The sequence below is a fragment of the Eupeodes corollae genome, chromosome 3 (assembly GCF_945859685.1).
Source record: "Eupeodes corollae chromosome 3, idEupCoro1.1, whole genome shotgun sequence".
Classification (NCBI taxonomy): Eukaryota; Metazoa; Arthropoda; class Insecta; order Diptera; family Syrphidae; genus Eupeodes; species Eupeodes corollae.
This window is the reverse complement of record NC_079149.1, coordinates 59,537,571-59,553,198: the sequence shown is the minus strand read 5'-3', so window position 1 is coordinate 59,553,198 and position 15,628 is coordinate 59,537,571. Positions and strand designations below refer to the sequence as shown.

At 31.5% G+C, this 15,628-nt stretch overlaps 1 protein-coding gene across 8 annotated transcripts in view; it reads left to right on the top strand.

The window, feature by feature from the left end:
• LOC129949467 (feline leukemia virus subgroup C receptor-related protein 2) overlaps positions 1-15,628 on the top strand; it is a 162,859-nt gene extending 147,231 nt beyond the window's left edge. For 7 of the 8 annotated variants that reach the window (XM_056060950.1, XM_056060949.1, XM_056060948.1 and 4 more), the window contains 5 exons: positions 6,021-6,162; positions 6,378-6,565; positions 6,683-6,807; positions 7,462-7,572; positions 13,519-15,628. In XM_056060950.1, the coding sequence (XP_055916925.1) occupies positions 6,021-6,162; positions 6,378-6,565; positions 6,683-6,807; positions 7,462-7,572; positions 13,519-13,801 (849 nt within the window). In that variant the 3' untranslated portion in view covers positions 13,802-15,628. The remainder of the gene's footprint in view (positions 1-6,020; positions 6,163-6,377; positions 6,566-6,682; positions 6,808-7,461; positions 7,573-13,518) is intronic. The other variant, XR_008782039.1, reaches the window with a different exon arrangement.

Genomic DNA, 15,628 nt, shown 5'->3' with positions numbered 1-15,628 from the left:
ACCATCCGGCCAATCCATCAATGTCAGTAATAATAGTTCACCAATTTGTATTACATTCCTTAACATTTTTTTTTTCTTATTCTTCTTACTTTTTTGTCGAAAAATCATGCTCGACGAAGCACAAAAAGCCGATTCTTCCTTGTAGAAAATGCATTCTCCTACGCAACGCACATGCATTATTACATAAAGCAGGTTAAACTATCGTTAGCCAAGCGAATAGGGAAAAAGGATATTTTATTTGGAAGACGCGACGACGATGGCGATCAATGAAATGAATCTTGTAAAATGGTTGAGTTTTTAGTCGACAATGTCGACGACGAAAGGAAAAATCATCTCACAAAAGAAAAGAAAGGATATAATATTGAAGGAAGCATCATGTTCTAATAAAATAGTTTTTGTTATAAAATTTTTAACAAGGATTTTGAGTAAGTTTTTTGTGTCGGCATCAGAGAAATAAAAAAGGATTTTCTGATAAAATACTTAATAGAAAAAATAAAAATAAAATGGCAAGGATGTGAAATTCAAGGAAAATTATCGAAGTGGTTTTCAAGTCATACTCTTATGCCTTCGAATTGTGAAAACTGATATACGAGTATGTTTGATGATGAGGAAGAAATTCCAATTGAACGAAATTACTAAGAAGTGTTGGTGGGAATGTCTGCTTTTTATTTTAACAAAACTTTATTTGACTGAAATCAGTAATTTTCTTCATGGATACAAGAATTCAACTTCTCTTTTTCGACAAAAATTTAAAAATTTTAAATTCCAAATTATGTGAATTTCTCACTGTCAGGATGGCTGGTATAAAGGACATTGTGCAAATAAGTGTGAAAAACAGATTTTTAATTTTCTTTCCTTTTGTGCGAATTCTTTATCAATGTCGATTGCTGCACAATTAATTGTGTTCAACGGCCTTTACTTCGAATATAACTTAAACTGACAGACTTAGCCCTCATCACAAAACTCTGACACTTTAAAAACCTAAACAATCATCAATTTTTAAGGTTGGTAATAGAATCTTGCGATGCCTCCAAAAGAAAGGTCTAGAATGGTTGTTAAAGAAGTTAGTTATTGGTATTTTCAATATGAATTATCACAACAGAATTTATTTCCTTGATTGTACCGCCTTAAACTAGTTCGAGATTTAAAGTTTAGGTTATATCGGGAAGTTTGTTTCTATCTAATTGTACCTACCTTTACTATGCAGAAATACAGTGTGAGCATTAGGAAAGGGAGAGAGGATTTAAAAAGAGGTGTCAGTGCACATTGGTTTTGAATGCTTGAATATTGCAATCATTGGAACAGACAGTGCGTAGTAAGATTTTTAGAGAGATGTACGTTTATACGTTCGAACGTTTCAGGTACCTTTTTTGTCGGCCATATCTCAAGAACCAGAGAAGATATCGCCTCCAAAATTTTGTTTTTGCAGATAATTCCCTTTAATGGTGCAGAAAAAAATTACTTTTCTTACATGTGGTAAAACTGAGAACTGAATTTTTTACAAAAAATAAAATCCTAATAGAAGTCTTTTTTATAAGACATATTGTTCTTAACATTTGGCAAATTAAGGTATTAATTTCAAAATTATATATTTTTTTAGAAAAATCCAAAGAGTACTTTTTATAAGGAATAACAACTTTCAAGAACGTTACTAAAAATTGTGAGAAAAATCAAATTGATAAATTTTTGTTACAATGAAACAAAAACCTACAAAAAATAACTTAAAATTTGAAAAAAAAAAATTGTCTTGAGAACAAAGAAAAATAATGTTTTCTAACTTTTTATCTTACAGAAAATTTTGTTTTAAATATTTTGTTAAACTTTTGTTAATTTCGACAAACTGACACTAATGTTAAGTTATAAGAACGGGTGGTATTTTAGACTCTTTTTAATGTTGAATTTGTGATAATCCTACAGAGGTATCAAGTTCATAAACCTAATTTGTTAAGTTAAGTCACCATTGCAACTTGATTTCAAGATAAGAATGAATTGAGGTTTTCATACGGAACGGTTGAAGTTCCACGTTCGAAAGATAAAAGTGTGAAAACAAATATGAACGTACATTTTATTGCATTAAAAGTTTCAAACGAAAAATCTAAATGTTCGGAGACAAAACAGAGCCCTGAGAAATGTCATATACATTTGTTTAGTAGTTTTCAGGCCAATACGGTTTGTAATAAACTGGTATGAAGATTCCAATGAAAAAAAGAGGCTGGGACGTGACCCATACTGATAACTTCCCATCCCGCGTATCGATTTGACTTGCTTAAAACTTTGTAGGTTTTCGTGTTGAGTTAAAAAAAGTTTAAAGTTCAATTATTCTAAAATTTTTAAAATTACCAACAAAATTTTGTGTTTTAAGAAATAGATTAGCTTTAAAATCTATTTTTGTTAAATAGATTTTTAGTCGAAAATAAATTTTTAGCAATTAAAGTAGCTTTTCTTAAATTTTTACAAATTGGATAAGTGAAATTAATTTGAGAGATAGCATCAATTCTTACCAAATTTGAGTACTGTTTTGCAGATTATATTTTTTATGAAAAAACGGACTGTTGGATTTTTGAAAAAAACTACTGAAAGTTTGAAGACAATATTTTTAATGTTTGAAAAGCTATTTGAGTCGAAAGTAAAATTTTACCAAGTTTTAGTATTGTTTTTATTATTTTTTGTAAAAAAAAACTGTCAATACGGTTTTTCTCAACACTTTACAGAATGTTAATGTTGTTTTATAGGACAACATTAATTTAAAGCCAATTTTTTAAATTTTTTAAGAGATATTTAAGCCGAAAATCAAATTTTACCAACTTTTTTTAATTTGGTTGAAGGTTTTTATTTTCTGTTAAAAACCTGTCCATTAGATTCTTCCCAAAATTTTACGGAATGTTGAAAACAATAATTTTTAAAAGATAAAAGTAGTTTTAAGCCAATACCTCAAAGTTTTGAAAAGATATTTGAGTCGCAAATAAGTTTTATTACTTTTGTTAAATTGTTGTAGGTTTTTGTTTTTTTTTTGTAAAAAAACTGTCAATTAGATTTTTCTCAAAATGTTACTGAATATTGACAACAATATTTCTTATGAGATGACATTAGTTGGAAGCCATAATGTCAAATTTTTGAAAAGATATTTGTGTTGAAAATCAATTTTTACTAACTTTTGTTAAATTTTCTTTTAAGTTTTATTTTTTTGTAAGAAAAACTGCCAATTCAATTTATCTAAAAAATTTACAAAAAGTTGAAAACAATATTTTTTTTAAGATGAAATAACTTTGAAGCCATAATCTTAAATTTTTGAGCTGAAATTTAATTTCCGCTTTGAGTAATGTTTTTTTTAAACTCCCAATTTGATTTTTCTCAAAATTTGACCAGATGTTAAAAACATTATTTTTCGTTGCACATAATTGTTTTGGAGATAAAATCATTTTATTCGTAAAATTATTGGGGGGGCAAATTTTTAAGTCGAAAATCAATTTTTACCAACTTTTATTAATTGTTTTGATTAGTTTTTTTTTTCATTTATAAAAAAAAGTTGATTTTATTTTTTTTTAAATATACATGTTTGGTATCACGTTACAATACACAATTTGATGCAAGTCTCTAGCGTCATTCGTTCGTAAGATATTTATGGTTAACCAAAGTTTGCACCTATGTTTTAAACTGCTATGGTAAAACAAGCCACCCACTCAATTTTCTTGAACCCCTTTCTGCAACTTTCTGCATTATTATCTGTATAACAAAATTTATTTGACGTTTATATCTCTTCTGGTTCTTGAGCTGTGGACGACGAAAAAACGCCGCCAACGTACGGACGTACGAACGTACGTATACACGGACACACATACATACATATTTCTAAAAATCTCTTATTTCGACTCTAGGGACCTTGAAATGTCGAGATATGTCAAAATTATTAATTCGACAAATCGGACCCATTACAATAACTTCCTATGGGAAGTTAAAATCACATACACTTTTAAAATATCAAGTGCAATACTTTCTCCAAGATCCGAGACTGTTTATATATGTATTTTACACTGTCTGGTTAGATAAACCATTAAATCTCCTGGCCTGCTAATAAATTGCTTCTAAATTTCAATCATCTATCATTGAATGAATGTTTTTGTGATTTCTGAAGTGTTACAGAAATTAACATGACGAATTTCTTGCTTTGTCCTAGATGGGTTGAAAATGTCCAGCTTTGATTTTCGTATTTATCAATTTGATTTGGCACGATTTTGTAAAACTCTACACATTATTAAATTTCTTCAAATTTTGTCTAACAACAAAACTACTTTTAAAGGGTTTTCAGGTCTAAATAACGCAATAATAATTTTGTAAGTGTTTGAAATATTAGAAGCATCTTTAAAAAATTATTTTTGTTTGCAAAATATCATCATAGAATAATTCAAGAGTGTTCACATCAATACTGACTTCATAGAATATGAATGAGACCCTTAGAGTTTGCTAAGAACTGCAATACGACTTTATAACTTATTCAAACTTTTTGTGCTCTCAATTAATTTTTAACACTGAGTGTGATCTAAAAATTAAATGTTTTAAATATATCTAGCAGCTAACAAGACCGTTAAAAGTTCTTCAAGCCGTCTTGCACAGTCAATTTCGAACATGTTCGTAGATTATTTTAAGACTGACTTCGAAGTTTTGTGTGAAAATCACTACGGTTTGTGAAAAAATATACAATAACTTATTTTTTAAAATTCTCTACTTTTTGTTTGTTGCATTCGAAAAACACTTTCAAGTCGATTGCATCTTTACAGAATTTAGCAAAGCATTTCACAAAATAAGTTGTGAAACTGAACTTTCCAACCATTTCGTTTTGCGGATTTCGTCGTATCTAAGTATCGTCGTAACCCTCCAAGTCAATTTAAAGTCAATTCTGATGTACCTAAAGGGTGTCATATTGGTCCATTGTTGGTAAACTTTATTTATTAATGTTCTGTTCTAAATAATTCTATATCGGTAATGTATGCAAACGATGTCAACATTCTTCTAATTGTTGAATTCCATCAAGGGTCATAATACTGTTCACTATATTATTTGGTTTCGTCAAAAGATTTCCTTGAGAGTTCCGTGAGCCGTTATTAAAATTCTATATGTTTCTTTAGTCAAGCCAATTCTTGAATACGCTTGAATCGTACTATTCCGATCATATTGATAGAATAGAAAATTTTCAACGTAGATTTTTAGGGTTTGAATTCATTTTTTTCCGCTGGCCGAAGACTTTTATTATTTCCATAGACCCAACGGCTTCCCTTGATAAGTCTCCTGTCTCTCTCTGGGGACAAAGAGCATTTTAAGTTCTTCTTTATAGCTCGTGTATTGATCAGAACGATTTCGTATCCATCTATTCTTTGTTGCCTGTATTTCAATCTGAATCAGGAAATTTACACCTTAGAACAATTTTTAGCAGATCAAACTATGGCGCTAACAGTCCTCTTAATCAATTTATCAGCAAGCTTAAAATTTAATTGTTTTGCTGTAAGTGGTTAAAATCATGTTAGTTTTATATTTAGATCAAAGGAAATATTGGAAACTTAACGTTAGAATTTAACTTATTTAATAAATAAAATAAAATTGATGATGAGTTATTCATGTAATAATAATTGAATGTCACGAATTTAATTTTTATACAATTTTTGGTAAAATTCTTTGAACTGGTAAAAAAAAATATTGAGCGAAAAATTCGTAAAGAACATAAAAGGCTCTTTCAACATAGAGGCCGTGAGTAACAGATATGGGCGAATTCAATTCAGCCTCGTTTTGAAGTATTGGTGTACTAAATATATGAGCAAAATTATTAGTTTCACCATTCCTTAAGATATGTACTGTTAATTGAGTATAACCAAATGGCTTAGATAATGTTGACCAAGTGCATTGCCTTCCAACTCCAGCCAATAAGAAGTCACATAGTGTCAACCTAATATTTTTGTATGAACTTATTTTAATTTTTTTTAAGAACAAACATATTTTAGATTATTTAAATTTTGTATTTCATTTTTTAGCTTGGAATCGCTGTTGGGTTTGTCCTGCCACCGATGCTTGTCTCCAACTCGGACAACCTCGATGAAATTGGTGCCGATCTGAAACTCATGTTCTACTTGGTCGCTGGACTAACAACGGTTCTCGTTGTTCTAATGGTCTTGTGTAAGCATAAATATTATAGTACGAAGTATAGAGTACACTCATCAGAGAGTACACCTCAACCATCGCACTCCGCTTATTTATCTACCTAAATTTTTTTTAATTTTCCGGAAGATAGTGCAATTTTTTCATTTTGTTTTATTTTTGTATCTCATTTCGTTTTTTCAATTTCGCTTTTTTCATGTTTCACTTTATGCTGTTATCCGGGAAATAATTAGTTTTCCAAGACAGACCGCCAACGCCACCATCAGCAGCCCAAGAGGCAACTCAGCCGAACGCAGATGGGGAATCAACATTCATGCAATCACTAAAGAATCTCGTCCTGAATAAAAATTATATTTTATTATTGACGTCGTATGGCATGAATGTCGGTGTGTTCTACGCCATCTCTACGCTTCTCAATCCGGTAATTATATGGTTTTATGATGTTAATTAGTTCTTTGTGTGGGGCTAATTGTTGTTGACCTTGTTATGTTGAAGGGGGTTGTTTTGTATTCATTCTTTTCATGTATTTTCATTTAAGGTGGTGTTGAAATATTATCCTGGACATGAGGTTGACACCGGACGCATCGGATTGTGCATTGTGTTGGCTGGCATGCTGGGCTCCGTCGTGTGTGGAATAGTTTTAGATAAAACCCATCGATTTAAGTAAGTACAACCAACAAGTTATATGTACTTGGAAACTTTGTGTTTTCTTCAAAGTTAAGCTCTTGCATGATAAATTTTGCTAAGTGTCAAAGACTAACAGGGATATTCGTTTATGAGAGAAGAGCTAGAGATACCTGGATGATAAAGTTCGTTCTTCAATGGAGCCTGAGTTCTTTTGTAAAATTTCAAAAAAACATATACATATCTCATGCAGAGGTGAACACTTTTAGTGCTCCAACTTCTTCGTGTCAAGAAAGTTCCGACAACTTCCTGCAAAACAAATCGAACTTTAATCTTCGCAGGGAGAGAAAAGTTCCTAACACCACAGACATCCAGGGTACATTTGTTTCATTATAAAATGCACTGAAGTGACATGACACAAAAAGGTCTGTTTTACAGGTTTCTTGTAATAAGAATAGGAACTTCGAAAGACAAAAACAGAAATAGAAAACAATCTTAGAAAGACATTCCACCTTGAAATATAAAATTTATAAGAAAATACGTTGGAAAATAATCCTATTTTTAAAGCATTATTTCTATCATGCGATTTGGAACTTAAAAAAAAAAAAGAAAAACTTTTACTATTTCATATTTCTATATAATCATGGAGTAACCTATCATCATCTTTTTTCATTTCGTTTTTGTTTTCTTTAGGGAAACAACTTTAGCTGTTTACGCTTTTTCCATGGTGGGGATGTGGGTATTTTCTTTCACATTGGATACCGGGCATATTGCTGTTGTTTACATAACAGCATCGTTATTGGGGTAAGTACATATATATTTTCAAAGGGTTTTTCAAGTGGTACACTGTGGCGTATACTTGTTCTGTTGAAATGAAAACAAAAAGAGATTGCAATATATTTATGTATACCTATTCGTTTATCTAGGATTTATTACGTGCGCTCATTATCAGCAGTTTAATTTAATCTATCTCTCAGGGTTAAGTTATTAAAATAAACAGTAAATTCAAGGAGACATTTGTAAAACTAGAGCTGAAGCAGCATAAGTACCACTTTAAAAATGGTTCTTAGAGAAAATTTTAGCAATAGATTTCTTGAACCCTCATCTTTTAAAGAAAAAAAACACAATTATATATTGGGTTTTTGGCTATTTTATTGATAAGGAATATTTTTACTTCAGTTGAATATCCTCGTGTGGGCATTTGTAGAGAAATTATATATATAGTACTTTCTGCCTAAGAATTCCAAATTACACAGACCACACTATCCCCCTACTACAGTTCGATAGACTTCTGTGCACCCCAGATATTTATAGGATAATAGGGCATTGCTAGAAGAGGAGTCAATCCACTTCCTTACAGATGGATCAAAATCTAATAAAGGGTTAAAGGAGCCGTTCAAATCACTGTAGTGTGTTCCAGGTAGAACTAATGATAAAAGTAGGTTTGTCCTAGCTCAAAGAAAACGTTCGGATTTTCTCAGACATTCATGCATTGAACGTTTGGATTCTGTCTCTACAAACAGCACAGCAGTTTAACATGCACTTTTCATTTACATTCCAGAAAATTGTTCAGTACTACCCATATCAAGTCTGGCTAACGCTGGCATACTAATCGCTAAGTGTAAGCTTTTTATACGAGTAAGTCAAGGCTCTATAAAAAAATCCATTAACAGGGGGAATATCTGGCCTATTCTGGATTTAAAGCGCTCAAGGTTTTTGATATCTCTTTAGCAGATTGTATATAAGCACGATAAAATGGCCGGATAGTGCTTAATAAGAACACTCCTGGCGGCTAGACGTATTCTTATATGATTTTTTCAGAACCTATTTGGATGAAGAAGCAGTTCTTCAACTTCTTTGTACATGCCCTGTTGTAACACACAAACGAAAGACCTACGCAGGAAATTCTTCTTCTACTCAGAAAAAGGACTTAAGATTCATGCAGATTCACAATGGGGTAACAACTAGTCTCACTGTGTAGTACTTCATCCCGTATAGACACTTCAACCTAACTTAACCTAACTAATTTTTCTTCAAATTTGACAGCCGACGGGTTGAATTTCTGTTACCCGTTTTGATCACTTGTTAAACATTTTGTTTCGTATTTCTACAGAAACCTTTTCTAATCCTTGGAACACAATTTCTGATTTATGGCACTTTATGTATTTCATTAACGTGGTTTTTAGGACTATCAGTGCAACACCATAGCCTTTTCTTGGAATTTTTCATGAGCATTTCACACAATTGGGCAGGTATGTCCTCGATAGTTTCAAGAATCTTTCCAATAATCTTTAAAGTCTTAAATAGATTGTTGAAAAGTGGCATAGATCATATCTTTAACTTGGAAAAGTATCGAAGTATTAAATTGCAAGATATAATCATTTTATCGAGATATAACACAGCCGCTGGTGATCTGGTTACTGAGATAATTTTTATAAAAACCCATATCATTTGTGTACGCATTTATGATGATCAAATTTCTTGAGTTCTTGTGTTACATAAACTCCAAAAAGTTTAAGTCAAAACTTTGAGGTTCAGCGGAAGTATTCCTAGTTGCACTTGGGCTAGCCACACGATTTCAATTTTTAAATTCACTAAATTGCAAAAGCTCAAATTTTTTACCATTATTACAAGGTTAGGTTAGGTTGGAGTGGCTGTCCAGATGTCATTGACTCACCTAGACCTCAAGGTTCCATTGTAATACCACTAATGAGGTTACTCATAGGAGATTAATCAACTTAAAAAAACCATTTTGTACTTTTAATGAAGTTAGAAAGACATTTTGTGTCAATCGTTGCCAGTTCACTTATATTATTGAAGAAGGGATTACCGAGAAAGTTATTCCTTCTAATGGAGAGTGCTGGACATGTACATAGAAGGTGTTGGACTGATTCCTCTTCCTCCTCGTCCTTGCAGCTTCTGCAGAAGTCATTTGTGTAGACCCCTAGCCTCAGAGCATGTCTTTACATGAGGAAGTGTCCTGTTATTACTCCAATTGTAGAGCTTATACTTTGTCTGCTCAGGGATATCAAGCCTTTTGACCGTTTTAAGTCTATGCTTGGCCATATTTGCTTGGTTGCTAGGCAGGTGGTACTCTGTGACCATCTAGCTTTTGTTGATTCTAGAGCATATTGTTTGAGAAGATATATTTTCATGCAGCAAGTGGTGTTCCTATGTTCTGTTTTTGTATAACATTAGGCAGAAGTGTTCCGCTTTGGCGAGCTCATCGGCTTTGCAATTTCCCGGAATGTCTCTGTGGCCCGGCACCCAAATGAGGGAATATTAAACTGTTCCTTCATCTCATTCAGAGATGATCGACAATCGTGGACTATTTGAGAGTTTGTAGAGACAGACGCGAGAGATTTAAGAGCGGCTTGGCTGTCCGAGAAGATTCGTATATCCTTGCAAGATATAACGTTTACTTTGAGCTAGGATAGTGCCTCTTTAATCGCCATTACTTCTGCCTGGAATACACTACATTGATTGGGAAGTCTATATGATAGACTGAGATTCAGTTGTTCTGAATAAATACCACTTCCAACTCCGTAATCGGTCTTTGAAGGGAGAAGTTGTCAAGAGGTGTTAGGTTTAAAAGCACTTCCAGTGCTGTGTTTGGTGTTGAGCGAAGTGCTCCTGTGATGCACATACCTGCTGACCGCTAGACTTTGATGAGCTTATTTAGATTTACCATCTTGTCCAGTGCGGTCCACCATACGACAACTCCATAAATGAGTATCGGTCTGATTACCGAAGTGTATGAGACGCCTCATTTTGATCCTTTTGCCTTTTTACAAGTAAAAAGCGTTACAGTAGCCTTTTTTACTCTTTCATAAATATTTGCCTTCCAATTTAGTTTTTTGTCTAAAATGAGGCTTAAATATTTAGCTTGGTCGGAAGAGCTTAATGGTATTCCTTTAATCTTGGGTGGGCTAATCTGAGGAATTGTTTACCTTCTCGAAAAGAGTATTAGTTCTGTTTTATGTGGATAGACGACCAAGCCACATTTCCTTGCCCATTTTGTTAGCCTATTTAAGGCATTTTGTAGGAGTTATGAGAGAACTTGGGGGTGTTTCCCAGATACAGATATTGCAACGTCAACAGCATAAGCAATCACCCTGAAACCCTCTACTTCCAATGATGTTAGTATGTCGTTTACTACCATGTTCCATAAAAGAGACGAAAGGACCCCACCTTGAATCGATTCACCGATCTGGTGGTAGTAAAACTTCTCATGCTAGAAGTTATTGTCCTGCTTTTGAGCATGAGCTCCTTCAATATCTAGGAACGCTACTAAGTTATATTCTTTGTATTCGAGGGAATATTCAATAATACGTACCAGCGAATGAAGTGCTGATTCTACTGATTTTCCCTTAGAGTAAGCACGTTGAGCTGTGGAAATGAGACATGGTTTTAAGTTATGCCTGTTTTTCAGGCGTTATTAGATCAACTAAATCGCTTGTAGAAGCTTGAGACTCTGATGTTAAGTCGTTGAGTATGTTAGAGCTTCCTAGAAAGTGGGTGTCTAATAACAGATTAAGAGATTCTTCGTCTATGATAGTCAACGTGCCTGCTTCTGTCTTTAAAGCACTGGGTATTGTTGGAATTTTTGAGATAATTTTCCTGAGTCTTGAGGCTTTTGAACTATTTTCTATTTTACCACAAAAGTTTCTCCGAGAAGACCTCTTACTCTTTCTTAATTCTTTTTTATAATGCTGTAGAGCTTGTTTATATAAGTCCCAGTCAGCAGGAGATCTAGTGTACTTAGATCTATAGAAGAGTTTGCGACAGCTCTTTCTGAATGGTTCTAGTTCTTAACGCCACCAATGAGGTTTCTTTTTACCCTTTAAAATGGTTACAGAGCATGAAGTTCTCATTGATTCATTGAAGGCTTCGTTGAGATGATTCACAGAAAGGTCTAGTTCATCTTTACTGAAGGAGCTTTTAAGAAGGTTGTGATCAATTATTACAAAATGTTTACCATACTTATTTTTTCTGCCTCACAACTAAAACAATACTTATTTAAAGTATTAAGATGTTCTTAATTCTAGACCTGTCTTCAATTTTTCTATCACATCAGTTTATTAAAATATGTCCCTTTAAAAATGCTAAAAACAATCAAAAACGGGGTTTGTATGGCTAAGTTTAACTTAAAATATTCTTTAAAAATAAATTGTGTGATGATAATGCAAATTACAAATCTTTCTTAATCATTTTCGTATCTAAATTATCTTCTGGAAATTTTAAGTAGTTATGAGTCTTTATTTGACTCTATATAAAGTTTTGAAAAAATCCTTGAATTTTATACTTTCATAGTTTTGAAAAGAAAAACGTTTGGAAACATGAAATTTTATCACTAGTAAGAAAATCTTATCAACCAGCGGAATAAATTGTACATTTGTATTTTCAAAAAAAAACAAAAATAAATTTGATGGCGCTACAGCTCGGCCTAGTTACTGACTATTTCTGTATGCGAGTTATCTCACAAATAGAGGGGATCTACAGATTTATGATGAACGCAAAAGTCTTTTTGGAGAAATACTTTGCATCTCAAGAATAACTCTTAGAGTATTTGTCGATTTTCTCACAAGAAACAGTTTTTTTCGGTGACGCAAAAGAAAAAATTTGTATTTGGTTTGTTGGATCCACAGAATCCATTCATTTTTATTGAGAATCAGATTTTCTTCAAATGGTGTCGTATAAATAAAATATTACACTTGATCTAGGGTTCTTCATATCTAAAATACGAGCTATATCCATATTTTTAAATGAACTCTAAGGCAACAATCACATCGTAGAGTCCACCATTATTTTAAATTGCAACCTTTAAAATAAAAGATATGAGTAATTAAAAATTTTTCTTCATGCCCAAATATTTTTAAAAACCACTTAACATTTATGACCCATCTTGTTTTAAAACTCAGCATCACGAATATTAGACTTCCCTTTTATCATTAAAAAAAAAACTTAATTTTATGTTAAGAGAGAAATTCTTATCAATAAAGTTACCTTTAATAGCACATTACAAAACAAATACCTCCAATAAAACATTAAAAACAATAGAATTTCATGCTTCTTCAACAAAATATCTTTTTAATGCATAAATTAAATTAGAAATAAACTAACATTAAATTGTCCTTTGAACTTGAGTCAGACAATAAAAATGATATCAATAGAAAACACAATTTTACGCTCGTCTTAGAAATTCTTGATAACATCGCACAACACCTCATCTAGCAAACATAATAAAACCAAAATCATCACCTATAAATTACCTTGTATATAAAATAAAATGCTTGTCCAGTAGAAACCATTAAAGTGAATAAAACATGAATTTATGAATAATCCCCAGAAAGGTAACAATAAAAAAAACTCTAATCATCGCCGTTCCACTCGGGTGCCCTTTCGTAAGGTAAATAGGATGATAAAAAAAGGATGCCCTAACAGAATTTCATGAATCCTCAAAAAACAAAATAAGTAGATACCTATTTATCACATAAGCTATAAGCAAAAAAAAAATCAGAAAGAAAATTGTTGCAGAAAAAACAAAAATAAAAATATTCCACATACGCCACAGTGAATATCAGATGAAATTGTTGAAGAAATTGAATTACATTTAAATTTAAAAAGAAAAAAAATACATGGAAGAGATACAAAATAATACACACCATATAATTTTTAAACATTTATGTCTCAAAGTTTAACTGTGCAGAAAATAATTTAAATTCGTTTTTTTATTCCTTTCCCTTATAGTTTCTTCATGACAGGATACCTTCCGGTTGGCTTTGAATTCGGAGCCGAGCTAACTTATCCCGAACCAGAGGGAACATCCGCTGGCTTATTGAATGCAGCTGCACAAGTTTTTGGCATTGCCTTTACAATGCTCTATTCAGAATTATTAAGTACATATGGTGATGTACCGGCAAATGTTACAATGGCGGTAATGATGTGTGTTGGAACCGTTGTTACAGCTCTCATTGGATCGGATTTGAAGAGACAAGCTGCCCAAGGTCCTGGTGCAATGGCAAATCCTTAGGAAAGAGAAGATTTTGTTTAAAAGACAACAAAGCTTTTGGGGCTCAGCTTCTTTGCTATTTTTTAAACAAAATCGTTTGCCGAAAATAATGTTTTTTGCTTAGCGAAAAGATAAAAGAATTATTATTTTGCAATCGTTTTATTTATACTTGTTTTTATGTTTTAAAAATATTTTATTTTAATTAAAATTGTTTTAATATTTATTTAATACTTTTATGTTATAAGCAAAATATTTAAATTGTATTGTTATTTTAGTTAAATTATTTTTGTTTTAATAGATATGGTTGTGTTACATATTTAAAAGTGTCTTAATTTACTTTTGATTTAATTATAAATAGATTTTTGTTTTATTTTAGAATAATCAACAAATAAAATATTTTATGTTTTTATCAAATGTATATTATTGTCAGCACTGCCAAATATACTACACAAATGAAAATATACTAAAACAAAAAACTAAAATGCCATAGTTTGTATGTAAAATATATTTTTTGCAAAGCAATTTTATAATTTAATGATATTTTGTTTAACATGTGATAAAATACGAACAAAAAAGTATTTGCCCAAAAAATTCAAATTTATAATTTTAAAAAAGTCTAAATTAAACTTTTGAAGAGAGAGGATCAACTGGCAGGGAACTAAATTTCAAAGGAAAAAGAAGAAAAAATAAACAGGCCAACTTAACCTCTAGTTTAAGATTGTAATGCGCTTTATACACTAAGAAATTTGTAAGAAGTTATTAAGATATTTTTTGAAATTATGTATATATTTTTAAAAAATCCATTTTTAACATGTCATATGAAAAGTATATAAAGGATTTCCACAACTGTCACCATATCCTTTTCATAAAATGTCCCTTCGAGCTTTGGCATATATCTTATCGTTTACGAGGGACCAAAAAGATAAAAGTCTAAAGGTGTTAAGTCACTTATTCGAGAAATAACACGGTCAGGAAACTTTTAAATTTGTAATTTTTGCAATAGTTTCGTTGCTGTGTGGAACGTACAGACCAGTACACCTGATAATTGTTCTTGAGCAAGGCCAGCAGGAGAAGGTGCTTCACAACGAATCAAAAGCGATTAACTTTTGGGAAATTTTAAAACCACAAGTGAAGTGAATTTTAACATTTTCAATGCATTGTTAAAGATTGTGTTACTCTATTTTTGTATTAACACAGTTTCTACATATCAAACATCAAAACTTGATTGCTTCGAAAATGAAAACTGCCAAAATAGTGGGCTAATTAAAATGAAACCTCTTATTGAAAAATCCTTTAATAGAAATATGTTTGATGTTTACATTCTTTATCGAACTAAGAAACGATTGATTTTAAAGTTATATTTTAGAAAAATTTAAGAGTTTCATAATAAAGCTGTTAGAGGTTTTTATTGGTAGAAAATTTCCTAACTTGAAACGTTTTCCACTAAAAATAGCAAAACTCCACTTCTTTGAACTTTTAACTATCTAAATCATAAAATTGTCAAACATGATTTAAAAAGAGCAAATCAGCCCTTTTTCTGTAACTACGCTTAGTTCAAAAAGTCTCTATAATTTTAGTGGTTTAAAAAAAAGTAGTAAGAAATAATGTTAAAACCAAACGTTGAAAAAAAATAGTTTCCACCTTTACCTTTTTAACAAATTAAAAAAATGTTGATTGTGATTTTCAAAACACTTTTTTTTAATGTATTTTTATCTCAGAATCAACAAAAAGAAAGCTACTGAATGGAGACTTTTTGGACTATGTATATATCTTCGATAAGATTCGGTGAGAAAGGCTGGATTTCAAGCGAAACACTGTTCATCGCAAAATTGAAATCAATATCAAATG